The 25245-nt window shown below is 41.4% G+C and overlaps 1 protein-coding gene and 1 non-coding gene across 4 annotated transcripts; both read right to left on the reverse strand.

Annotated features, from left to right (window-relative positions):
- btf3 (basic transcription factor 3) lies at nt 1-12702 on the reverse strand. Of its 3 annotated transcripts, XM_072257929.1 has the most exons (7): nt 12570-12702; nt 11371-11413; nt 10007-10075; nt 5898-6011; nt 2686-2887; nt 613-669; nt 1-316 (listed from the first exon to the last, which is right to left on the reverse strand). In XM_072257929.1, the coding sequence occupies exons 3-7, from the start codon at nt 10073-10075 to the stop codon at nt 270-272; spliced, it is 489 nt and encodes a 162-aa protein (XP_072114030.1). In that variant the 5' UTR covers nt 11371-11413; nt 12570-12702; the 3' UTR covers nt 1-269. The 3 variants fall into 3 exon arrangements, with proteins under 3 accessions (XP_072114030.1, XP_072114031.1, XP_072114029.1); XM_072257930.1 differs by lacking the exon at nt 11371-11413; XM_072257928.1 differs by lacking the exon at nt 11371-11413 and having other exon boundaries at nt 12524-12612.
- LOC140198547 (small Cajal body-specific RNA 24) lies at nt 6395-6522 on the reverse strand. Its single transcript, XR_011886200.1, has one exon.
- Nucleotides 12703-25245: the final 12543 nt, after the last annotated feature.

Raw genomic sequence — 25245 nt, forward strand, 5'->3', positions numbered from 1 at the left:
GACACTTTTCTCCTTTATTTCCACTCCAATCCAGCAGAATTTCTACTTTAAACCAGGCTGCAAAATTGGTAAACATTCTATTTGCATGATTTAGCATTAGAAGAGCTGCTACAAATAACAAAAATTAACAGGATAACCAAATCACCACATGACTGCAAACTTATGTGTAACAGTACAAAAATGTAATATTACAAAAGCAAAATAAAAACTAATACAAATAGCAGCCCTCTAAAGTCATTTAAACTTCACATCATTCTCAGGTGTCAACTTCAGTTTGCTTCATCCTTTGAAGCCTCGTCAAAGTTCTCAACAAGATCTAGAGGAAACAAGAATCACCGTTTAGACAGCAGAAATTCAACGATGAAGCAGTCAAGTAAGCTCTAAACAGCAGTTAAGTATGAACACCAACTAATATTCTAATAATATATAGAAATAAATATGTATTCACAACACATAATTTGTTGTCAGTAGCAATTATTTCCCAACTTGTTTTATTTGGGGAGAAATCAAACACGTGCTATATGCCTGCTTGCCAACAACTGAAGTTAAGTTTGAAACAATAGTTAACTCTCCTTGCTTTTCCCATATTAATATTAGTATGTTTTTAATTACCTGGAACTTCATCATCATCATCCTCACCAGAAGCAAGCGGTGCTTTGCTGTCCACAGCTGAAATCAAAACAATTTGGTGAAAATTGAGCATTATTCAAACTTCCCTTTATAATATTGAAGTACACCTTAAATATATTAATGATTAAATTGAATGCAGAACCAAACCTAGAAAGAAAAGTTAAGCTCATAATGCTTGCGCAAGCACATTAAAAGTATAACAAAATTACCCCCACTCATATACCCTGCCCCCCCACTTCATTGCTCAGTAATCAAATTACTGGACCTGCTTCTATCAGACAGATGACTCAGACCAACAATCTTTTCGTATGATATTAGTTCTTTCATGACAGGCATTCTGATTTAATAGCTGGTGTATAATGACCCACATTAATGTCTAACAATTCCAAATACCTTTGGCATCCAATAGAAATGCTAACTGATAAGTACACATGTTGAAACTGAGAATTTGTGTTGAATCAAAGACAAATGACAAAAGTGAACATCAATTATTATGATTTTTTTTAGTGTAAGTGACTGAACTGACATAAATTAACTGTAAAATTCAGAATCAGAATTATCACTGGCATTTGTTGTTAGGGCTATATTTTAAAAGTTAAATTAAGTAAATAGTGCAAAAAAAGAAAAAAAGGTGAGATACCAAAAAAAGGATCTGATGTTTTTAAAAAAGTGAGATACTAGTGAGGTAATGTTGAATGTCTATTTGGAAGTCTAATAGCAGAGTGGAAGAAGCTATTCCTGAATTGCTGAGTGTGTGCCTTCAGGCTCCAATGCTTCCTCTCTGATGGTAGTGATGAGAAGAGGGCATGCCCTGCATGATGGGGGTCCTCTTTGCTCGCTGATGTCAGGGAGGCTAGTTCCCATGACGGAGCTGACTGAGTTCACAACTCTCTGGATCTTGTGCAGTGCCCCCACCCCTCCTATACCAGACAGTGATGCAGCTAGCTAGAATGCTCTCCATGAATCTCTAGAATACTCTGTAGAAACTTGCGAGTGTCTTTGGTGGCATACAGAATCTTCTCAAGCTCCTAATGAAATACAGCTGCCTCCTTTGTAAGTGCATCGATAAGCTGGGCCTAGGATAGATCCTCAGAGAGGTTGACACCCAGAAACCTGAAATTGCTCACCCTTTCCACTACTGCTTCCTAAGGAGACTGGTGTGTGTGCCCTTGTCTTACCCCTTCTGAAGGCCACAATCAATTCTTTGGGCTGTTGTCGGGACACCAGTCACCCAGCTTATCTGTCTCACTCCTGGATGACCTCACAACCATCTGAAATTCTGCCAATAGTTGCATTGGCAGCAAGTTTATAGATGGCATGTTGGCTCTGCCTAGCCAGTCATGGGTGTAGAAAGAGAGAGGGGAGAGCACTGAGCTAAAGCACACATCCTTGAGATATGTCAATGGTGATGACCAGCGAGATGGAAATATTATTTCCAATCCGCAGAATGTGGTCTTCTGGTGATGAAGCTGAGGATCCAATTGCAGAGGGAGGTACAGGTGCCTAGGTTGTGTTTTTTTTTAAATATATTATCAGAACTGTAGGAATGGTTGTGTTAAATGTTGAGCTGTAGTCAATAAACAGCAGTTTGACCAAAAGATTAGTATTGTCTAAGTGATCTAAGGCTACACGAAGAGCCAATGAAATTGCATTCACTGTAGAACTATTGCAGCAATAGGCAAATTGCAGTGGATCCAAGTCCTTGCGTAGGCAGTTGATTCTAACCATAATCAACTCTCAGAACGCTTCATCACCATAAATGTGAGTGCTACTGGGCAACAGTCATTGAGCAGCTCACCCTACTCTTCTTGGCAATAGTATGACTGTTGCCGTTTTGAAGTAGGTGGAATTTTTTTGAATGTAGCAATGTGGGACTGAAAATGTTTTTGAACACACCCAGCAGTTGGTTGGCACAGATTTTCAGAGCCCTTCCAGGTACACCATTGGGGTCTGCTACCTTGCCAGGGTTGAATTAATGAATGTGTTTATAGATAACCCATTATAGTTTAAAATCATCTGTGAAGTACGATTATGATCAAAGATCAGCATACTTACGTTGTTTAGGCAGAGACTCTGCCAGCCGCCTCAAGCTAGTCAGACTATCAGCTCCAAGTTGGTTCAAGATACTGGGCAGCATCTCAGTCAGCTGCTTAGTCTCTGCATGTCCTGTGATCGTAAATGTGTTTGCAGCAAGTGAAGCCTGAACTTTAGGATTATTAAAATGGATGACTGTTCCTTGGTTTGTGAACATATTCACCTACAACAAAATGTAAAAATATTTACAAAGTTTTATCATCTTAGAAAGGGGAAAACATACAAAATTTATCATACAAAAGCAGACAAAGTTTGCACTTTAAAATTATCAATATGTTTATCAATTCTAATATAGATTAGATCAGGGATTCCCAAACTGAGTTCATGTACCTGTTGGTTAATGTTAGGACTCCAGGAATAAAAAAGGTAGCGAACCCTTGGATTAGATAATATCAGTGCCAATTGTACTGCTGGTTACCATGACTCATTAGTATTTTAGTTTTAAAATGGAACCTCATCATTCATGAATCAGAGGCAAGTCTAAATAGAGTTGTTTTTACTGTAAGAATACCAAAATGAAAAAAAATTGTACTTACATCAATTGAGGAAAAACTCAGTATTATACAGTCTCTACTGACCATTTAACCATTTATAACATCAGGCCAAGCACAATAATAATTAGGCACTAAAATTTCAACTCACTTTTAACCAAAATCAATCATGGATACTTGTTTCTCCTCCACACACTAAGTGTGATCCTTATTTTTAGACTTTCCACAACTGAAGCATCTCTATAAACCTATGTAAGGGGCTTCTTCTTTTGTTACTGCTAAGGCTAACAAAAATGGCTTCTTTGTTATGTTAACTGCTGAGGAAGTGCTTCTCTACAGCAGCTTGTTTGGGTTATAATTACTGATAGAGAGAATTGTATTCATTTGCTAACCAATTGGGATAGATGTTAATTCTTTCTTCAGTCTGTAAGCTATTGTTTTGTGGGCTTTGGGGCAGAAGGCGTGATGGGGACAGAGAGAGGATATGCGATGCTGTAAGCTGGGCAACGGAACAGACCCCAAGCAGGAGTCAGAGGCCCAGGGTCTTCGGTGAGGACAGACTCATGTGGAGCGTCTGGTCGACCACCGTGGTTGGTCCCAGCAGCAGGTCGAGGAGGTTGGAGGAGATCGAGTGGTGGAAAGAAGACTCCGTTAATTGAGCTCCAATGGTTGTGCACTAAGTGGTTGAACTTTGATAAGTCTGGCGCCTTTTACTTTCCTTTTATATTGTATTTGTATTAATTACATAGTTCCAATAAGATCTATAAAGTGTAATCACTTAATCGCATATGGTGTACTGTCTGTTATTTGGTGTGGTGGGGTACATCACACAGCATCCACACAAACTCAATTCCAGAGTTTGGCAGTACCAAAGGCAGCTCCCCCTAGACGGAAGCGAGCTGAGCAAGCCTGAGGCTTACCAAGGGGCTACACCTATATAGAATTTCACTTTTTTTTAAAATCAGGAAGGATTAACCAAAACACAAGTAATTAAAATTAAACTTACTACTGTGTAAACCTGAAAGCAGTACTTGGCTTCATGTATGGACAAACTGAAGTACAAATCTGCATATCACTGTGGGTTTTAATCCTCAGAAAACTTCAAATCAGAGATTTGACACACACTCCTAAACTTATGGACCTTTCTTCCTGTAAAAAAAATATTCCCCAGCTGTCTAGTCACCTTCTCCAAGTGTCAGTAGCAGGATTATTGTACTATTAGATTCCTCAGTAGCCAGCTGGTGGCATAGTGGCATCAGCGTCGGACTTCGGAGCGAAGGCTTCCGAGTTCGAATCCAGCCAGTTCCCTTGCACGCTTTCCATCTGTGCTGGGTTGAGCGTTGAGCTAGCAACTCGGCGTCGTAAAAATAAGAAAGCCTGCTAAAAAACAACGCTGTCATGATGGCGTCCCCATAACTCCACGCGGAGTTAAGGGCTGTAAAAAAAAAGATTCCCCAGTGTGTTCAAGGAGCAGGAGACTTACTGAGATCTTTCAATAAAAGAGGAAATCTGCCTCATGACCTACAATAAAAATCCTACGAACTCACTGGAAGTGCATCCTTTGTACGGAAAATGCAAAGTAAAGTTTTACAGATATGCACAGATAATCACTCTGCCCTTTCTATCTCAATTCAAGCAGGAGCCATAAACACAAGCAAAAGATATTCCCAAGAGGACTGATACAGAAGATTGTACTCCAACAACAAGCAACTGGTCACATCAGATGGGCCAGTCAATTGACTTCACCCTAATTATAACTGAAAATTTCTTGGTCCAAAAAAAAAACTGGTAAGCACTGTTTTCTCAACTCCATGATTTTAAAAAATCCAAGGACTGATGATTAACATTTTCATTCATTACATTTTTTTTTGTGTCCCAATCTTTGTTTTGTTCTGTTAAGAGGAATAGAGGTGTTGACAACAATGTTGCTTCTTAATTTCCTGGTTCACTTAACAAAATTCTTAATTTATTAGTGGCTGCTCAGACTGTTTAACAGCTTTTGTTATTGGAAATCATTATTTCCCTCAAGGTGCCAGATCAAGTCATGTAGTTTGGGTTTAGTCACTGCCAATTGCCCAAGACACAAATGGGTCCATTGCTAGTCTGAGTGATACGTTCTAAGTCACCTGATTTCATCGCAGTTCTCCATCACACCAGAATTCCATCTGTTCAGTCAGAGGCAGCAGCCATCAAATAGGAGATCTTGCCTACGTAGATTAAATGAGTTCTTAGCATTGTTGTCATAGAGCTACACAGATTTGCAACACTGGCTACCAATGCTGGCAATCTGAAGGTTTAATTTTGATTCGGAGTGCTCTTTGGAATATAAAAGTTCTCTCTGACTATGTGAGTTTCATCTATTTGCTTCAGTTTCCTTCACATGCAGTGGGCAGCAGGTTAATTAGTTAGCATTAGTTAAATATTGACAACAAAAGAGTAAGAGAGGTGACCAGACCCAGTCCCATTCAGTCAACCATCAACCATTCACCTACCAACTCATTGTTTAAAACTGAAGAGATGATAAGGGCAGATTGGGGAAATTATTTAAAGTATTGTTACACAATAGCCACTTTCATTTTCAAGATGCACACATTTTCAATCTGAGGGTAATGGAACAGCAGTCTGATTTCTAGGACAAGGTTCCAATAATAAAGCATCTATAATGCAAACATATCTCAATACCTCTTCAATACCAGAAATATTATTCACACCAAGCTTCTTTAAAGAGAACTGAAGTTTTTTGTCATCTGCTGTTGCAGTTCTGTGTACCACCTTCTTCTTCCTACGGGCAGTACCCTACATACAAAATCAGAAAAATAATCAGTGGATATTAACATGTTAACTTATTCATCTCTGATATTAACGACCAAAATCCTCTACCCAAATTACATTTGCAGAAATTTGCTTTTAGTTCCAAAAAGGTCATAGCACTGATTACATACATTATATATTTCACCAAGACAGACAAATAAGACAAAGAAACATTTTATTTCCTCAATTACTGAAGGGTATATACAAAATTCAAGCCTGTATTATGAAGCATAAAGTGCATTTTGTAGTAATCTACTGGGCAAATGTAATAAGACAATTCTACATAATGAGTCTATAAATTACAGAACTACTAAGCTAAGCAATTATACATTTAGTTTGTATGGCCATGTATGAAATTTTAATGAAATTAATGTAAGAAGTGGAACGATCCAACCCCCAAACTTTAGAAGGCTGAACAGAAAGCTTCTCTTTTCTCTAGGGCATCGATTGGACAGATATCTCAAAACCTAGAAGATACTGGGGTGATCAATGCCCATACCAATAACTTGTAACAATGATCAATTACCAGCAAGTATAATCCAGAATTTTTCATACACATCAAGAGTATCAAAGTCACTAACAGCATGTAAAATAAAACTGAATCCCAATAGTTCAAATCTCTAACATTTAGAAGAAAGCACCAGGTCCTGGGTTGGGACACAGGGCTCTAGCAAATCCAAAATTAAACTGAAAAAATGCACAGAAATTTGAAGGATAGCAGACATGGTGTATGTCATCAAGCACAGCCCAGCTTCAAACACAGACCTCCCACACTGTTCAAAAATAAGCTCAACTGCCTCAACGTGCAACCTGAGGCTTAAGTAGTGCCAATATCAAAAACTGTTGCACTGATTCTGTACATTAAGCTTCTAGGATGCTGTAATTTTAAAAATTGCTGAAATTAAGATCAACATTCTTGACACACATTACATTTGCACATGGTAAATACTGTTTACTTAGAGCCTCAGGATTAGAAATGGCTTAATTGCAGTACATCTTTGTTGTGGTGAAAGAGGCCATGTGGAAACCTCTTATAGATGAGGCAGGTAGGATTGTAGTTTGCAAGGTGGTCCACTAATCTCCTTCTATGTATTACCAATGAATGGACTTCAGGCTCTGAATGCCACCCCATTACTCCTCTATTTTGAGGTGTTGTGGGCCCAAGATTACTGGGGAATTTGCAATTTTTCAAACATGCTTGGGGCACATGTTTAAATTACTTCCTCTGTCCATTTAATCTCTTCCCATGGTCGAGCTTGGAACAAAATTGCTTTGGAAGGCCAATATTGAGCATGAGGAAATAATAAATAGGGCCTCAGTATTGGGATTGTTGATGTGACCTTCAACTGAATTTGAAGCATTTTGTGGTATATTATAATGATGAAAACCATCAATCACTTTTTTCCTACCAAAATTCTAAAATCGTTAGCTATTCTTCAAAGCAAAAAATGCAACTGCATTGTTATGCAATTTTATTACCCAAAAATGTTATTAATTTCTATGTTATTCAGAACTCTAACCCTAATTACTAGTCCCTCAAATAAATGCAACCATGGATTTTCTAAAATTAACTACAGAACTATAGAATATAAAATTAATCTGAGAACATAGCAGAGATGCTTGATGAGAATACTTTGTTTCAGTATTCACTACAGAAAAGGACCTTGGCGATTGTAGAGATGACTTACAGCGGACTGAAAAGCTTGAGCATATAGACATTAAGAGAATGTGATGGAGCTTTTGGAAAGCATCAAGTTGGATAAGTCACCAGGGCTGGACAAGATATAGTCCAGGCTACTGTGGGAGGCGAGGGATGAGATTGCTGATCCTCTGGCGATGACCTTTGTATCATCAGTGGGGACAGGAGAGGTTCCGGAGGATTGCAGATGTTGTTCCCTTATTCAAGAAAGGGAGTAGAGATGGCCCAGGAAATTATAGACCAGTGAGTCTTACTTCAGTGGTTAGTTGGTGAAGATCCTGAGAGGCAGGATTTATGAACATTTGGAGAGGCATATGATTAGGAATAGTCAACATGGCTTTGTCAAAGGCAGGTCATGTCTTACGAGCCTGATTGAATTTTTTTGAGGATGTGACAAAACACATTGATGAAGGTAGAGCAGTAGACGTAATGTATATGGATTTCAGCAAGGCATTTGATAAGGTACCCCATGCAAGGCTTATTGAAAAAGTAAGGAGGCATGGAATCCAAGGGGACCTTGCTTTGTGGATCCAGAATTAGCTTACCCACAGAAGGCAAAGAGTGATAGTAGAAGGGTCATATTCTGCATGGAGGTCAGTGACCAGTGGTGTGCCTCAAGAGATCTGTTCTGGGACCCCATCTCTTCCTGATTTTTATAAATGACCTAGATAAGGAAGTGGAGGGATGGGTTAGTAAATTTGCTGATGACATAAAGGTTGGGGGTGCTATGGATAGTGTGGAAGGCTGTCAGAGGTTACAGCGGGACATCAATAGGATGCAAAACTGGGCTGAAAGGTGGCAGATGGAGTTCAACCCAGGTAAGTGTGAGGTGGGTCATTTTGGTAGGTCAAATATGATGGCAGAACATAGTATTAATGGTAAGGCTCTTGGCAGTGTGGAGGATCAGAAGGATCTAGGGGTCTGAGTCCATAGGACACTCAAAGCTGCAGCGCAGGTTGGCTCTGTGGTTAAGGTGGCATACGATGCATTGGCCTTCATCAGCCGTGAGTTTTGAGTTTCAGAGCCAAGAGGTAATGTTACGAGTTTTATAGCACCCTGGTCAGACCCCACTTGTGAAGTACTGTGCTCAGTTCTGGTTACCTCATTATAGGAAGGGCACAGAGGAGATTTACAAGGATGTGGCCTAGATTGGGGAGCATGCCCTATGAGAATAGGTTGAGTGAACTTGGTCTTTTCTCCTTGGAGTGATGGAGGATGAGAAGTGTCCCGATAGAAGTGTATAAGATGATGAGAAGCATTGATCGCGTGGATAGTCAGCGGCTTTTCCCCCCCAAGGCTGAAATGGCTACAACAAGAGGGCACAGTTTTAAGGTGCTTGGAAATACAGCGGGGATGTCAGGGATAAGTTTTTTTTATGCAGAGGGTGGTGAGTGCATGGAATGGGCTGCTGGCAACAGTGGTGGAGGCGAATACAATAGGGTCTTTTAAGAGACTCCTGCATAGGTACATGGAGCATAGAAAAAGAGAGGGCTATGGGTAACCCTAGGTAATTTCTAAAGTACATGCTCGGCACAGAATCATGGGCCAAAGGGCCTGTATTGTGCTGTAGGTTTTCTATGTTTCTATGAGCAAGTAAAACAATAGCACTTCTTATCATCAGAAGTGGTTTCTAGGGATTGTTATTGCTTAACAGAAGTTGATCTGGTTTATTTCAGCAATTTTTCCTTAAATCTAAACCTTTCAAATATTCCTTCACCAACTCACACTGGCTCCTGGGCTGTCTAGAACACAATACATACATTTTTAAACCATAAGATTACTGAACTCCCTGCCACCTCCCAGGTCTCAACATGTATGAAGTGCTAGTAACATTATACTGTTTACTTTTTAATTTGTGTTGTAAGTGCACCATAATATTTGTGGTTAGATTACTTCTAAGTGTTGTGTGTATGTGTGAGTTATATGTACTGCGCACCTCAATCCAGAGAAACATTGTTTTGATTGCGGTATATAGTTGAAAGATGATAAACTGAACCCGATCTCCCTTAAGGCTTCACCTCTCCTTTTGCATTTCCAACACCCCTTTAACCCCAAGCATCTCCGCATTTCTCTAAATCTGGGTTTGCGCACACTCCTTAATTTTCACTCTACCATTCCCAATCAAATTTTTAGCTGCCTCACCTTCAGTCAAGAAATTTCACTTGAATCTTAATCAATCCAACTTGATTCCAAAATCAATTGCTCAAGCATCAGGCATGCCATATCATGTAATTTTTTTCCAATATTAGGCTGAATCAGAAAATCTTGTGAAATACCTTACCTTTCCACCAATGCGTACTTGGGCTTGCAGCTTGGCTAGTTTTTCTTGATTCATTATTATTTCTTTCATCTGAAATAGCAAGTTTAAAAATTATGAAATGTAATTTAAAAAAAATCACATTTCCCTGAGTTTCACCTTAGTTCACCTGACTTCCATGCAGGTTGTCACAGATATAGGCAAATCATGGAAAATCTGGCAGCTAACCATTCAGCCCTAAGTGTCTATGTTGAACAAGTAAGAAAGCTGAATACATAATACTAGTGCACATCAAGGCCCATTTCAGATGTTGCAAAAGAATGATAGCAGAAGGAAGTTCCAGATCCTTACACAATTTGGTTGACAAAACTTTTTTTCTCCATTCTATTTCATAAAACCACCTAAATCTATGTGCTAGAAATCTATCTTTGCAACTTTTCCAGTGTGATCACAACTTTCTTATAAGGGTGTAACCAAAATTATACACAAGTCAAGCCATAGTCAAAAATGCTTACTCGAGTATAATTGGAGTATACTCTAGTCGTTTTTTTACTCAATATTTCAGGTACTAAATCCCATTCCAATATGCCTTTTGAATCATACCTACTTGCCCTGCTATATTTAAAGAGCCATAGATAGACATCAGATTATGTCCCAGCTACTTATAAACTTTTATCAGCAATTTGGTAGATGGGATCAAACGTAACATTCCAAGTTTGCAAATGACACTAAACTCAATAAGGATAGAGGCAAAGAGTGTTAATGGGAGCCAGACAAGCTGAGTTAGTGACCAACATGGCAGATGAAGCACAAATGTTGAAAGATTTGACTCTTAAGTACTGAAAAACATATATAAAGGGTGAGTTTGAGAAGGGTTGATGCCTAAAGATACTCAAGAATCCCTGTAAACAAGTTACTGAAAGGTAAGGTGCAAGTGGATTTGACAAAACGAGGCTGCAAAGTCAGCTGGTTCCAACACAGACAGAACATTGCCCAGCAAGACAGAGGGCAACTCAAGAAGGCACACCCATCATTTAGGAACCTCACCATTGAACATTTGCACTCTTCTTGTTGCTACCATCAGGGAGACCCACATTCAACTGTTCAGAAACAACTTCCTCCCCACCATCAGATTTTTGGATGGTCCATGAACACATGTCATTATTACTTTTTATTTACATTATGTTATAATTTATAGTAACTTTATGACTTTACAGCATACGGATACAGCAAAACACCAAGTTCACATCATGTAAAAGTGATATTAAACTGAATACCCTAGACACAACAAACATAAAATTAAAGACATCTTACTATAATTACAATGGGAGTAGATGAGACCATATCTGGAACATCATATAACATTTTGGTCTCCTTAAAGGACATACCTGGTAAAAAGGGAGTGCAGTGAAGGTTCCACGACTGGCAAGTCTATTATAGAAGAGATTAAGGTTGGCCTCTATTCTCAGAAGTTTAAAAGAATTAAATGACCTCACTGAACCATGCACATTTAGACAGCTCTGTATGGCAGATACATGGTTGAGGAGCCAAAGACCAGTGACTGCAACCTCCAAATAAGTTGGGGCTGAAGTGAAGAGGTATTTGCTCTATAGTGGTGATTTTTTAAAAAATTTTCCATCCTGGAAGGAAGTGGCAGCTCATTAACTGCATTTTCAAAAAATTCGTTAATATTTAATGAACAAAGGAATATGCGACAGAACAAAAAATGAGAGATCAGCCATGACCTTACCAAATAACAGAGCACGACTAATTGTCCTATTCCAATTTGTGTTCAGATCTAAAGTAGCATTTCCCTCGTTGGTTTGACAACATACTAATCTGAGAAACCATGCATTGCACGTTTCAAGGAAACATCCTTCATGCTATTTGTTCATTCTACATGAAAATAAGTTCTCCCATTTTATAACCAATATTATATACACATTTAAGTTCTTGATTCAAACTATACCCTACATTACTAGTCCTGCTTGAGAACCGCCATAAAACCAATTTTATTTTGGCCGTTACTGTTCTTTTCAAGGTTTTATGAAAGGTAATCAAACCGAACCCTTAGCTCTACTCTCACCTTTCCACATTTCGATATATGACAAATTCCTATGATATTTAGAAGATAAACTAAAACAAAGAGAACCATAGGAAGTCAAATCCAACAAAAATTACATTCTGCAGCAAAATATAGATGGGATTCCCGCATTCTGTGAAATAATCTTTTGTACAGATACATGAGCGTGTTGATATAAAACAGTTGTACAAAGTATAAAAAGACCCATTTGGGAAGCCCCTTCCCAGGAATGCGTACTGTCCCAGCCTGTTCTGACCCCTCCTCAGCAATGGGTTCCCCCAGATCGCCTCCCGCACCGAGTACCGACAGTTGTGTGAGAAGCCTCTTCCCACACGGAGCGGAGCGGTCGAACCGTTTCCCAGATCAGAGCCGAGCCGAGCCTCGGGGACCGCAGCGCCTGGGCCCAGCTCACGAGCAGGCGGGCAAGCACGTTTCTACACCCATCTCCCCGGACAAACCTTCAGCCGTGCAGCCCGGTTTCCAAGCGCTCGGTTGCCACGTTACCTTGGGTGGTGTCGAACTCCCGGGGCTGCGGCGGTACCAAGCGTGAAAGGCTCCGCACACACGCACAGCTGAAGGGAAACACACGAGGAGCCCTGCAAGATGGCCGCCAAAGAGAGAGCGGATGTGACGGTGACCACGTGATGCCGCAGCTCACGGGAAGCGGAAGAGGGGGACGGGCGGCTGCGGAGCTGTGTCGGGAGAGATCGGAGAAATGTTCCTTATTCACTTATCATTCCGAAACAAAACTCCTAATAAGCCCTAGGATAAAATACTTTGATCTGGGAATACAAGTCCGTAATTCCTTCAAAATGCCGTTACAGGTAGTAAGGTCAGCCTGTTTTCTCTCCGTAACCTTTGATGCGCTTGCTAATCAAGAATATATTCAAAGTACATTGATTATCAAATTACTGGTGCAGTGTACAACTCTGAGATTCGTCTGCCCCACAGACAATCACGAAAAAGAGAACCTTGGAACCAGCCAGTTCAAAGAAAAACTTCGAGCCCCTCCTTCTCCCCCCCCGGCGAAAAAAACACGATCGGGAACACGAAATCAAAAGGCATATTTCAGTATAATTTAGCTCAGTTTTCATTATCTGTAGGTCGCCCCGATTTAAAAAAAAATCGCCCAAAAGTTGTAATGAAAAAGGAGCCACCAGAACTAGAACACATCTTAAAAACGTGAGTTGGAGTTTCCCTTAAAGAAACCATGCTGACTTCGGCCTTCCAAGAACCCTGAAACCACATCCGTAACAATCGACTCCCAACACCTTCCCAACCACTGAGGTCAGACTTACTGATCTTTCCAATCTTCTGCCTCTCTTCCTTCTTAAAGAGTGGAATGACATTTGCAATTTTCTAATCCTCTGGAACCATGTCATAATTATTGATCTTTGAAAGATAATTACTAATGCCTCTACAGTCGCTTCTGCCAGCTCTTTCAGAACACTGGGATGTACACCATCTGGTTCAGGTGATTTATCTACCTTCAGGCACCTTCTCCTGAGTGAAGTAACAACAACTTCACTCACTTCTGTCCTCTGGCACTCCAGAACTTCCAGCATACTGCTGGTGTCTTCCACAGTGAATACTTATTCATTTCATCTGCCAGTTATTTGTCCCCCATTACTACCTCTCCAACAATTGTTTTCCAGTGGTCCGATATTCACCCTTGCCTCTCTTTTACTCTTGATATATATGAAGAAACTCTTGGTATCCTCCTCAATATTATTGCCTAGCTTAAGTTCGCATTCCATCTTTTCCCTCTTTATGTCTTTTTAGTTGCCTTCTGCTGGTTTTTAAAAGCTTCCCAATCTAACTTTACACTAATTTTTGCTCTATTATATGCCCTCTCTTTGGCTTTGGATTCCCTTGTCCGCCATGATTGCATCATCCTGCCTTTAGAATACTTCTTTGGGGTGTATCTATCCTGCACCTTCCTAATTGCTCCAGATACTCCAGCCATTACTGCTCTGTAGTTATCCCTGCTAGTGTCCCCTTCCAATCAACTTTGGCCAACTCCTCTCTCATGCCTCTATAACTCCTTTTACTCCACTGTAATACTGATACAGCTGACATTAGCTTCTCCCTCTTAAATTGCAGGGTGAATTCTATCATATTAAGATCACTGCCTTCAAAGGATTTCTTTACCTTAGGCTTTCTAATCAATTCTGGTTCATTGCACAACACCCAATCCAAATATCTGACCCCTTCGTGGTCTCAACCATGAGCTGCTCTAAAAAGCCATCTTGTAGGCATTCTAAAAACTCCCCGTCTTGGAATCCAGCACCAACCTGATTTTCCCAATCTACCTGCATATTGAAATCCTCCATGACTATCGTAACATTGCCCTTTTGAAATGCACTGTCCACCTCCCATTGTAATTTGTAGACCACATCTTTTCAACTGTTCGCAAACAGGAGAAAATCTGCAGATGCTGGAAATCCGAGCAACACACACAAAATGCAGGTGGAACTCAGCAGGTCAGGCAGCATCTACGGAAAAGAGTACAATCAACACGCTGGAGGAACTCAGCAGGTCGGGCAGCATCCGTAGAAACCATCAGTTGGGATGCTGCCCGACCTGCTGAGTTCTTCCAGTGTGTTGTGAGTGTTGCTTTGACCCCAGCATCTGCAGAGTATTTTGTGTAAAATAGTACAGTTGTTTCCAGCCGAAACCCTTCGGCAGGACTGAAGAAAAAAGCTGAAGAGTAGATTTAAAAGATGGGGGAGGGGAGAGAGAAACACAAGGTAATAGGTGAAACCTAGAGGGGGAAGGATGGAGTGAAGAGCTGGGAAGTAAATTGGTGAAAGAGACAGAAGACTATGGAAGAAAGAAAAGGGGGGAGGAGCACCAGAGGGAGGTGATGGGTGGGCAAGGAGATAAGCTGAGAGAGGGGAAGGGGTGGGAAATGATGAAGGGAGGAGGTGGTAGGCATTAACAGAAGTTTGAGAAATCAATGCTCATGCCATCAGGTTGGAGGCTACCCAGATTCAGTGAAAAATTAACCAGAGTGCAGAAAACAACAAACAATGCAAATGCCAGTATGACTAAATAGCAAGAAATAACAAGGACATGAGATTGAAAAGAGGCCTTAATTGGTATGGGACCATTTCAATGATGGGCAAGTGAAGTTAATGTAGTTATCCCCTTTTGTTCAAGAGGCTGATGGTTGAGGGGCAGCAACTGTTCTTGAACTTGGTGGTGCGAGTCCTGAGACTCTTGAACCTTCTACCTGATGGCAGCAGCGAGAAGAGAGCATGGCCTGGGTGGTGGTGATCACTGATGATGGAAGCTGCTTTCCGACAACAGCATTTCATATCGGTGTGCTCAATGGTTGGGAGCGCTTTACGCATAATGTGCTGGGCCATAAAAATCCTATCCTTTGTAGGATTTCCTGTTCAAAGTAATTGGTATTTCCATGCCAGGCTGTGATGCAACTGGTCAATGTACTCTCCACGACACATCTATAGAAGTTTGTCAAAGTTTTAGATGTCATGCCAAATTTCCACAAGCTCCTCAGGAAACAAAGCCGCTGCCATGCTTTCTTCATGATTGCACTTACATACTGGGCCCAGGACAGGTCCTCTGAAACAGTAACACCGAGACATTTAAAGTTGCTAACCCTTTCTTCCTCTAATCCCCTGCTGAGGTCTGGCTCATGGTCCTCTGGTTTCCCTCTCCTGAAGTCTATCAGGTCTTTTGCTGAGCTGACATTGAGTGAGAGGTTGTTCTGACATCACTCAGCCAGATGTTCAATCTCCAGTTGGAGAGCGGGGCATTGACTCCCAAGGTCTAAGGTTTCATTGGAATAAAAGTACTGAAGTTAAAATTGTAGTCCATAGACATACAAAATGTTTTATCTTACTTCCATGTTGAATAAAACTAGTATTTTACAACCAGCTTGACATATCCTCCGCACCTTTGCCACAAGTTATCAGATTTTTAACCATATCTCATAAACTGCGACAATGCCACAAATACACATACTGACAGCCATAGTAACTGGGTATGAGGTTACAAACGAGAAAATCTGTAGATGCTTTAAATCAGAGCAACACACTCAAAATGCTGGAGGAACTCAGCAGGGCAGGCAACACCCCCTGAAACGTCGACTGTACTTTTTTCCATAGATACTGCCTGGCTTGCTGAGTTCCTCCAGCATTTTGGGTATGAGGTTAGCCAATTATATTTTGTTGAATCCTTTGGTTTGGTTTATAATAATTACAATATTACCCACAAGTGATAAATTTTGCTGAAAAAAGTAGTTATTTGCATACCCAATTCTTATTAAAGAATGCAGTACTCAGCTGTACAAGGAGAAAAGCTTTGATCTCAGCACAGTTAACTGAATTTAACTGAAATGGGTTGGGAAGTGCACATAGGTAGATTTGATCTCATCGTCGGTGGGGTAGAAAATAAATTTACTTCATACTCCTGACGCTGTTGTAAAGTGTGTATTGTGTGGCTGTAAGCTAACAGTAAGATTGTCCTCATGTATAGCTTGTTTACTCTCATTGTCTGAGACCACACACAGGAAGAATGATATTTGAGTTTCAAATAATTATACTGGCTTCCAATTACAAGTACCAGCTTCAGATAAGATGAGAAGAAAATGCCCGGTTCGCTGCTGCTGCTACTGTGCGATCGAGAACCTCCGGAGGGAAGGCCCCAAATCCTCGGCTTTGCCTGTTGCTGGCGGCCGGGGCGCTCATCAGAGCTGGTGCTTGGTACTCGGTGTTGGAGGGCTGGTCGGAGGCTCAAAGTTTTCGGACGGACTGAGAGTCGGACTGTGGTCGGGTGCTTCCAGGATGCTGCATCGGCAAGTTTGCAGCGCTGGAAGTTCATGACAGGGAGAGTTTTCTTCCTTCTACCATCTGCGTGAGATGTTGGGACTTTTGAGAGGCTTTGAGACTTTTTTTACCATGCCCGTGGTCTATTCTTCTATCAAATTACGGTATTGCTTGCACTGTTGTAACTATATGTTATAATTATGTGTTTTTTGTCAGTTTTTCAGTCGTGGTCTGTCTTGTGTTTCTTGTATCCTTTCTTAATGCATGCATTACTAAATGACAATAAAAGAGGACTGCGTGTCCTCATAATCTAAAAAAAAATTAAAAGCTGTTAAATTTGTAGAGAGATTGCAGACTGTTCAACATTTTCTGTTTCAGTTCTGGTCTTTCAGTTATATCATGGAAAATCAAATCTTTGGTTTTCATTTTCCCACCTTGTCTCTGAAATACTTGATTCCATCTCTTAGAGTCTGAGAACAACCTATTAAAAGCCTCAGATTAAGAAATTTGTACAGAGATCACAGGCTGCCTCAAAAAACATAATGTTGTTATAGTAGGTGATTTTAACTTTCCACATATTGACTGGGGCACCCTTACTGTAAAAGGATTAGATAGGATAGGGTCTTTCAAATGTGTTCAGGAAAGTTTCCTTAACCAGTACATGGCAGTCCCAATGAGAGACTATGCAATACTTGATCTGCTATTAGGGAATGAGACAGGACAGGTGACAGAAGTTTGTGTAGGGGAACACTTTGCACCTGGAGATTGCAATATCATTAGTTTCAAAGTAAATATGGAAAAAGATAGTTCTGGTCCACGGGTTAAGGTTGTAAACTGGAGAAAGGCCAATTTTGATGGTACCAGAAAGGATCAAGAGAGCAAGAAGAAATGCGGTAGTTACAGGGGATTCCATCGTAAGGGGGACGGACAAGAGATTCTGTGAGCCGGACAAGGATACCCGGATGGTGTGTTGCCTACCTGGTGCCAAGGTACGGGATGTCTCAGATCGAATCCAGAGTATTCTGAGGAGAGAGGGCGAGCAGCCGGAAGTCTTGGTACATGTTGGTACCAATGACATAGACAGAAAAAGAGAGGAGGTCCTGAAGAAAGATTACTGGGAGCTAGGAAGAAAATTGAAAAGCCGGACCTCCAGAGTGATAATATCAGGATTGCTGCCTGAGCTGCACGCTAATGATGGTAAGAATAGCAGAATTAAGCAGATGAATGTGTGGCTAAGTAACTGGTGCAGGGGGCAGGGCTTCAAATTCTTGAATCATTGGGATCTATTTTGGGGAAGGTATGACTTATACAAAAAAAATGGATTACACCTGAACTCAAAAGGTACGAATATCCTGGCGGGATTGTTTAATATAGCTGTTAGGGAGGTTTTAAACTAAGTTGGCAAGGGGAAGGAAACCAAGGTGTTAGGGTCGAGGAAGAGGAAAATAGAAATAAGTCAAAAATACTGTGCAGCAAAGATGGCACAAGGACAGGCCGGTGAATATACAGGATAATTTGCTGTAAAATAGAAATATAGCAAAATCGGCAACAGATACTGTTCTAAGTGTACTGAACTTAAATGCACGCAGCATTGGAAATAAAGTGGATGACCTTGCTGCACAGCTGCAGGTTAAAAGATATGACATTGTGGCCATCACCGAGTCATGGCTAAATGATGGATGTGATTGGGAGCTGAATATCCAAGGATACACAGTGTATAGGAAAGAGGAAGGTAGGTAAAGGGGGTGGTGTGGCCCTGATGGTAAGTAACGATATCAAATCAAGAGAAAGAAGGGACTTAGGATCAGAAGAGGTAGAATCCTTATGGGTAGAATTAAGAAATGGCAAGGGTAAAAAGTAAAAAAGATGCTAATAGCAGTTATATACAGGCCTCCAAACAGCGGCCGGGATGTGGACTACAAGTTGCAGCTGGAAATAGAAAAAACGTGTCAGAAGGAAAATGTCAAGATAATTATGGGGGATTTTAATATGAAAGTGGATTGGGAAAGTCAGGAAGGTAATGGATCTCAGGAGAGGGAGTTTGTAGAATGCCTACAGGATGGCTATTTGGAGCAGCTTGTCCAGAAGCCCACCAGGGGACCGGCTGTTTTGGATTGGGTGCTGTGTAACGAACCTGAGGAACCCCTTGGAAGTAGTGATCATAATATGATTGAGTTCAGTTTCAAATTTGAAAAGGAGAAGCTGGTATCAGGTGTATCGATATTTCAGTGGAACAGGCAAAATTACAGTGGTATGAGAGAGGAACTGGTCCAAGTCGATTGGAAAAGTAAACTAGATGGAGGGACGGCAGAGCAGAATTGGATGAAATTCCTACAAGAAATAAGGAAAATGCAGGAAAAATATATCCAAGAAAAAAGAAAATCATGAATGGAAAAATGGCACAAATGTGGCTAACGAGAGAGGTTAAGGCAAAAATAAAAGCAAAAGAAACGGCGTATAAGGAAGCAAAAATTAGTGGGAAAGATGAGGACTGGAAGACTTTTAAAAACTTACAGAAGGAAGCTAAGAAAGTCATTAGGAAAGAAAAGATGAATTATGAAAGGAAATTGGCGATTAACATAAAAAAGGATACCAAGAGTTTTTTTTAAATATATGAAGAGTAAAAGAGTGACAAAGGTAGATACGGAACCGATTGAAAATGATGCTGGAGAAATTATAATGGATAACAAAGAGATGGCGGAGGAACTGAATGAGTATTTTGCATCAGTCTTCACAGTGGAAGACATGAGCAATATACCTGATAGCCAGAGGTATCAGGGAATAGAATTAGGTACAGTCAAGATTACTAGAGAGAAAGTGCTTGAGAAGCTAAATGGACTAAGAATAGATAAGTCTCTTGGTCCGGATGAGGTGCACCCAAGGGTTCTGAAGGAGGTGGCTTTGAGATTGTGGAAGCATTGGAAATGATCTTCCAGGAATCAATAGACTCTGGCATGGTTCCGGAGGACTGGAAGGTCGCAAATGTAGTTCTGCTATTTAAGAAAGGAAGGAGGCAGCAAAAAGAAAATTACAGACCTATTAGTCTGACATCGGTAATTGGAAAGATATTGGAGTCGATCCTCAAGGACGAGGTTATGAAATACCTCGAGGTGCATGACAAGATAGGCCGAAGCCAGCATGGTTTCATGAAGGGAAGATCCTGCCTCACCAACCTATTGGAATTTATTGAGGTAATCTCGAATAAGATTGACAAGGGAAAAGCTGTGGATGTTGTGTACTTGGATTTTCAAAAGGCCTTCGATAAGGTGCCGCATATGAGGCTGCTTAATAAGATGAGAGCCCATGGAATTATAGGAAAGATATTGAAATGGGTGGAGCATTGACTGATAGGCAGAAAGCAAAGGGTGGGAATAAAGGGATCCTATTCTGATTGGTTGCCGGTTAGTAGTGGTGTTCCGCAGGGGTCGGTGTTGGGGCTGCTTCTTTTTACGACGTATATCAATGATTTGGATTATGGATTAAATGGTTTTGTGGCTAAGTTTGCGGATGACACCAAGATAAGTGGAGGAGCAGGAAATGTTGAAGAAACGGAAAGGTTGCAGAGAGACTTAGTCAGTTTAGGAGAGTGGGCAAAGAAATGGCAGATGAGATACAATGTTGACAAATGTACGGTTGTACATTTCGGAAGAAGAAATAATCGGGCAAATTATTATTTAGATGGGGAGAAAATTCAAAAATCGGAAGTGCAAAGGGACTTGGGGGTCCTCGTGCAGGAGACCCTAAAGGTTAACCACCAAGTTGGATCGGCGGTAAGGAAAGCGAATGCTATGTTGGCATTCATTTCAAGAGGAATAGTGTATAAGAGTAAGGAGGCGTTGATGAGGCTCTATGGGGCATTAGTAAGACCTCATTTGGAATACTGTGTGCAGTTTTGGGCCCCCTATCTTAGAAAGGATGTACTGATGTTGGAGAGAGTTCAGAGAAGATTTACCAGGATGATTCCTGGAATGCAGGGGCTAACATATGAGGAGCGTTTGTCGGCTCGTGGATTGTATTCATTAGAGTATAGAAGAATGAGGGGGGATCTCATAGAAACATTTCGAATGTTGAAAGGGTTGGACAGAGTAGATGTGGAAAGGTTGTTTCCCTTGGTGGGTGAGTCCAGGACAAGAGGCTATAGTCTTAGAATTAGAGGGTACCCAGTTAAAACAGAGATGAGGAGAAATTTTTTTAGCCAGAGGGTCGTGGATTTGTGGAATTCGTTGCCACATACAGCTGTGGAGGCCCGATCATTGAGGGTGTTTAAGGAGGAGATTGACAGGTATCTAATTAGTCAGGGTATCAAGGGATATGGGGACAAAGCCAGAAATTGGAACTAGATGGGTGAATAGTTTAGCTCATGGGGGAGCTGCGGAGCAGACTCGACGGGCCGAATGGCCTACTTCTGCTCCTTTGTCTTGTGATCTGGCAGATATGGACTGGGACAGGCTACTTTCTGGCAAAGATGTACTTGGTAAGTGAGAGGCCTTCAAAAGAGAAATTTTGAGAGTGCAAGGCTTGTGTGTGCCGGTTAGAATGAAAGGTAAAATAAACAGGTGTAGGGAACCTTGGTTTTCAAGAGATACTGAGGCTCCGTTTAAGCAAAAAAAGGAGGTGAATAACAGGTATAGGCAGGTAGGAACAAATGATGTGTTTCTGTATATAAGAAATGCGAGAGATCACTTAAGAAAGAAATCAGGAGGGCTAAAAGGAGGCTTGAGGTTGCCTTAGGCTTAGCAGACAAGGTGAAGGAGAATCCTAAGGGAATCTACAGATCTGGTAAAGCAAACGTATTGCAAGAGATGAAATTGGTCCTCTGTAAGATCAGAATGGTAATCCATGTGTGGACCCAAAAGAGATGGGAGAGACCTTAAATGATTTTTTTTTGCATCTGTATTTACTCAGGAGACATATACAGAGTTTACAGAAGTAAGGTAAAATGGCATCTACTTCATGGACATGAGGAAAATTAGTGTAGGTAAATCCCCTGGGACTGCCAAGGTGTTCCCTTGGACCTGCGGGAGGCAAGTGCAGAAATTGCCAGGGCCCTAGCAGAGATACTTTAACCATCCTTAGTGACAGGTGAGGTACCAGAGGTTTGAGGGATAGCCAACGTTGCTCTGTTATTTAAGAAAGGCTCTAAAAAAAATTATAGGCTGGTGAGCCTGATATCAGCAGTGGAAAAGTTATTGGAAGGTATTCTAAGGAATCGGATCTATGAGTCTTTGGATAAATGTGGACTGATTAGGGATAATCAGCATGGCTTTGTGCATGGTAGGTCATATCCAACCAATCTTATAGAGCTTTTCAATGAAGTGATCAGGAAAGTTGATGAAGACAAGGCAGCGGATATTTTCTACATGAACTTTAGCAAGACATTTGACAAGGTTCCGCATGGGAAGTTGATCAAGAAGGTTCAGTTGCTCAGCATTCAAGATGAGGTAGTAAATGGATTAGGCATTGGATCTATGGGAGGAGCCAGAGAGTGGTAGTAGATGACGGCCCCTCTGACTGGAGGCCTGTGACGAGTGGAGTGGTGGAGGGATTGGTGTTTGCTCCATTGTTGTTTGTCATCTTCATCAACAATCCTGGATGTGGCCTGGAAGACTAGCTCACCTTCAGGAGTGCCAGTGGCTCTGGACGCGGGTGGATTCGAGGCCGGTGCCACTGCCTGGTGCATCGTTGGAGACGGAAGATGGAAAGCAGCGAGCTGGCTGCTGGCTGTGGTCCCAGAGTCTCAAGTTCTTTGGGTACAGAGCTCAGAAAAAGAGATGCAGCAGACTTTTAACATCGTAAATCGGTGAGTTGTTTGTTATGTCTCCCCTCTCGCTGTGAAACGGGGACACCTCTTTTTCCCTTATTAGGGAGAGAGAGAGAGAGAGAGCCTGTGGTATGTCAAATACCAGGTGAATGAGTAGACTTTGGGGTACTGCAAGTCTGTGTCTTTATTGATACTTTGCTGCATGCTTGAGTGTTGGGTGGGGGGTGCCGATGCTTCTTGCAGGTGGAGGGGGGGGGGTCATTGCTTTGCTGCTGCTTATGTGTGGGAGGGGGGAGCTGGGGGGTGCTTTGGGGTTCTAGCATTTAAATGCCATTCATTCTTTGGGGCACTCCTCTGTTTTCATGGATGCTTGCGAAGAAAAAGAATTTCAGGATGTATATTTTATACATTTCTCTGACATTAAAGGTACCTATTGAATCTGGATGGTAATGTGCTTAACTGAATCAGCAAATTTGTGAATGACACCAAGATAGGGGGTGTAGTGGATAGTGAGGAAGACTATTATGACTTGCAGTGGAATCCAGACAAGCTGGAAAAATGAGGTGAAAAATGGCTGGTGGAATTTAATGCAGACAAGTGTGAGCATTGCTCTTCAGTAGGACCAACCAGGGTACATCTTACACAGTGAATGATAGGGCACTGAGGAGTGCAATAGAACAATGGGATCTGGGAATACAGGGCTGTAATACATTAAAAGTGCCGTCACAGGTAGATAGGGTCATAAAGAAAGCTTTTGGCACATTGACCTTCATAAATTAAAGTACTGAGTACAGGAATAAGATGTCATGTTGAAGTTGAATAAGATGTTGGTGAAGCCTAATTTTCAAAGTTTGAAGTATATTTTATCATCAGAGTATGCATAAATTATACAACCTTGAGATTCATCTGCTTACAGGCAGCCACAAAACAAGAAACCCGAAAGAACTTAATTTTAAAAAAAACTAGCACCACCCAATGCACAAAGTGAAAAAATAAACAGATCATGCAAACAATAAAGCAAGCACCAGCATTTAGAATGAAATTGAGTCCATAAACACAAAGCGAGAAATAGCTGGAGCGTCGGTCTCAGTTCATCACTGAGCAGGGCAAGTCCCTGCAAAGCTCGCAGGCACTAAGCCCGCAGCAGCTGGAGCATGACACAGCCTTAACATCGTCAGTGAAGAAAATGGAGTCAAACATTGTGGAGCAGAACTGGTTCAACCCTCATCTCCGATCCCGACACCCTATCCTTTTAGTCCATCTGGTCCGGTGTTTAAATTGTCCAAGCACCAAGTTGTCTGCCACACTAGGACCCGGCCCCGCCACAGCGATACGCTCTGGGCCGTTCCAGCCTGTGCCTGTACCTGACCTTTCCACATTGGCCTAGCACTTAGTTGGATCCAACCTTGCCCCTGGTTTAGGTGGACGAACTCCAAAACAACTCTGCTCCAACTTTTCTCCACGCCGTTCACTCCAATGAAGAGGGCATACAGGAGCATACAGGTGTTGGCGCGTGGCCAAGTGGTTAAGGTATCAGTCTAGTGATCTGAAGGTCGCTAGTTCGAGCCTCAGCTGAGGCAGCGTGTTGTGTCCTTGAGCAAAGCACTTAACGACATGTTGCTCTGCGATGACACCGGTGCCAAGCTGTATTGACCCTAGTGCCCTTCCCTTGGACGACATCGGTGGCGTGGAGAGGGGAGACTTGCAGCATGGGGTCTTCCATACAACCTTGCTGGAAACCTTCCAAGGCGTAAATCCATGGTCTCATGAGACTAACGGATGCCTATACAGGAGCAAGATATACCAGCTCATTGTTACTGTCAGGAAGGAGATACAGAAATCTGATGGCACACACTTAGTGATTCATGTGTATCATAGCTTCTTTCCTTCTGCCATTCGATTTCTAAATGGATATTGAACCCATGAATGCTATCTCACCTTTTTCTCTGTTTTTGCACTATTTTTAATTTAACTATTTAATATACATATACATACTGTAACTGAATGATTTATTTTTTCTATATTATCATGTACTGCATTGTGCAGCTGTTAAGTTAACAAATTTCATGATATATGCTGGAGATATTAAACCTGATTCTGATTCCAGCTCCACCTCTGACTCTGACTTCATCTCAAACATGCCTTAAGCTCACTCCAGCCGCTTGAAGATGCCTCGACCCAGCTCTGACTCCATCTTGCACCTGTACGCCTCGACCCTTGGATCAGCCTCACCTTCGCTTGTCTCTTCATTGATTGTAGTGATCATTTGCCACAATTTTCCACAGAAGATTGTTATTATTTAATCATGTTTCATGCTTTGAAAGCCACCAGTAAGCTGTTGCCTACCTTCATAGTGCCATCTTAAAGTGGAAGATGGAAAATTTTGAGTATTGTGTGCAATTTTGGTCACCTACTTACAGGAAAGAGGTAAATAAGGTTGAAAGAGTGCAGAGAAAATTTACAAGGGTGTTGTGGGATGGGAGGACCTGAGTTATATGGAAAGAATGAATAGGTTAGGACTTTATTCCTTGGAACATTGAGGGTTGAGAAGGGAGCTGATAGAGGTATTAGGTAGGGTGAATACAAGCAGGCTTTTTCCACTGAGATTGGGTGGGACTACAACTAG

The sequence above is a fragment of the Mobula birostris genome, chromosome 5, assembly GCF_030028105.1.
Source record: "Mobula birostris isolate sMobBir1 chromosome 5, sMobBir1.hap1, whole genome shotgun sequence".
NCBI lineage: Eukaryota > Metazoa > Chordata > Chondrichthyes > Myliobatiformes > Myliobatidae > Mobula > Mobula birostris.

What these genes read in the sequence shown, in the direction of transcription:
- btf3 (XM_072257930.1), bottom strand. Translation starts at nt 10,075, where the DNA reads ATGAAAGAAATAATAATGAATCAAGAAAAACTAGCCAAGCTGCAAGCC. An exon ending in AAGTACGCATTGGTGGAAAG is followed by an intron (nt 6,012 to 10,006) that starts GTAAGGTATTTC and finishes TTTTGTATGTAG; the next exon opens with GGTACTGCCCGTAGGAAGAA. An exon ending in TGATGATGATGAAGTTCCAG is followed by an intron (nt 317 to 612) that starts GTAATTAAAAAC and finishes TGTTTCCTCTAG; the next exon opens with ATCTTGTTGAGAACTTTGAC.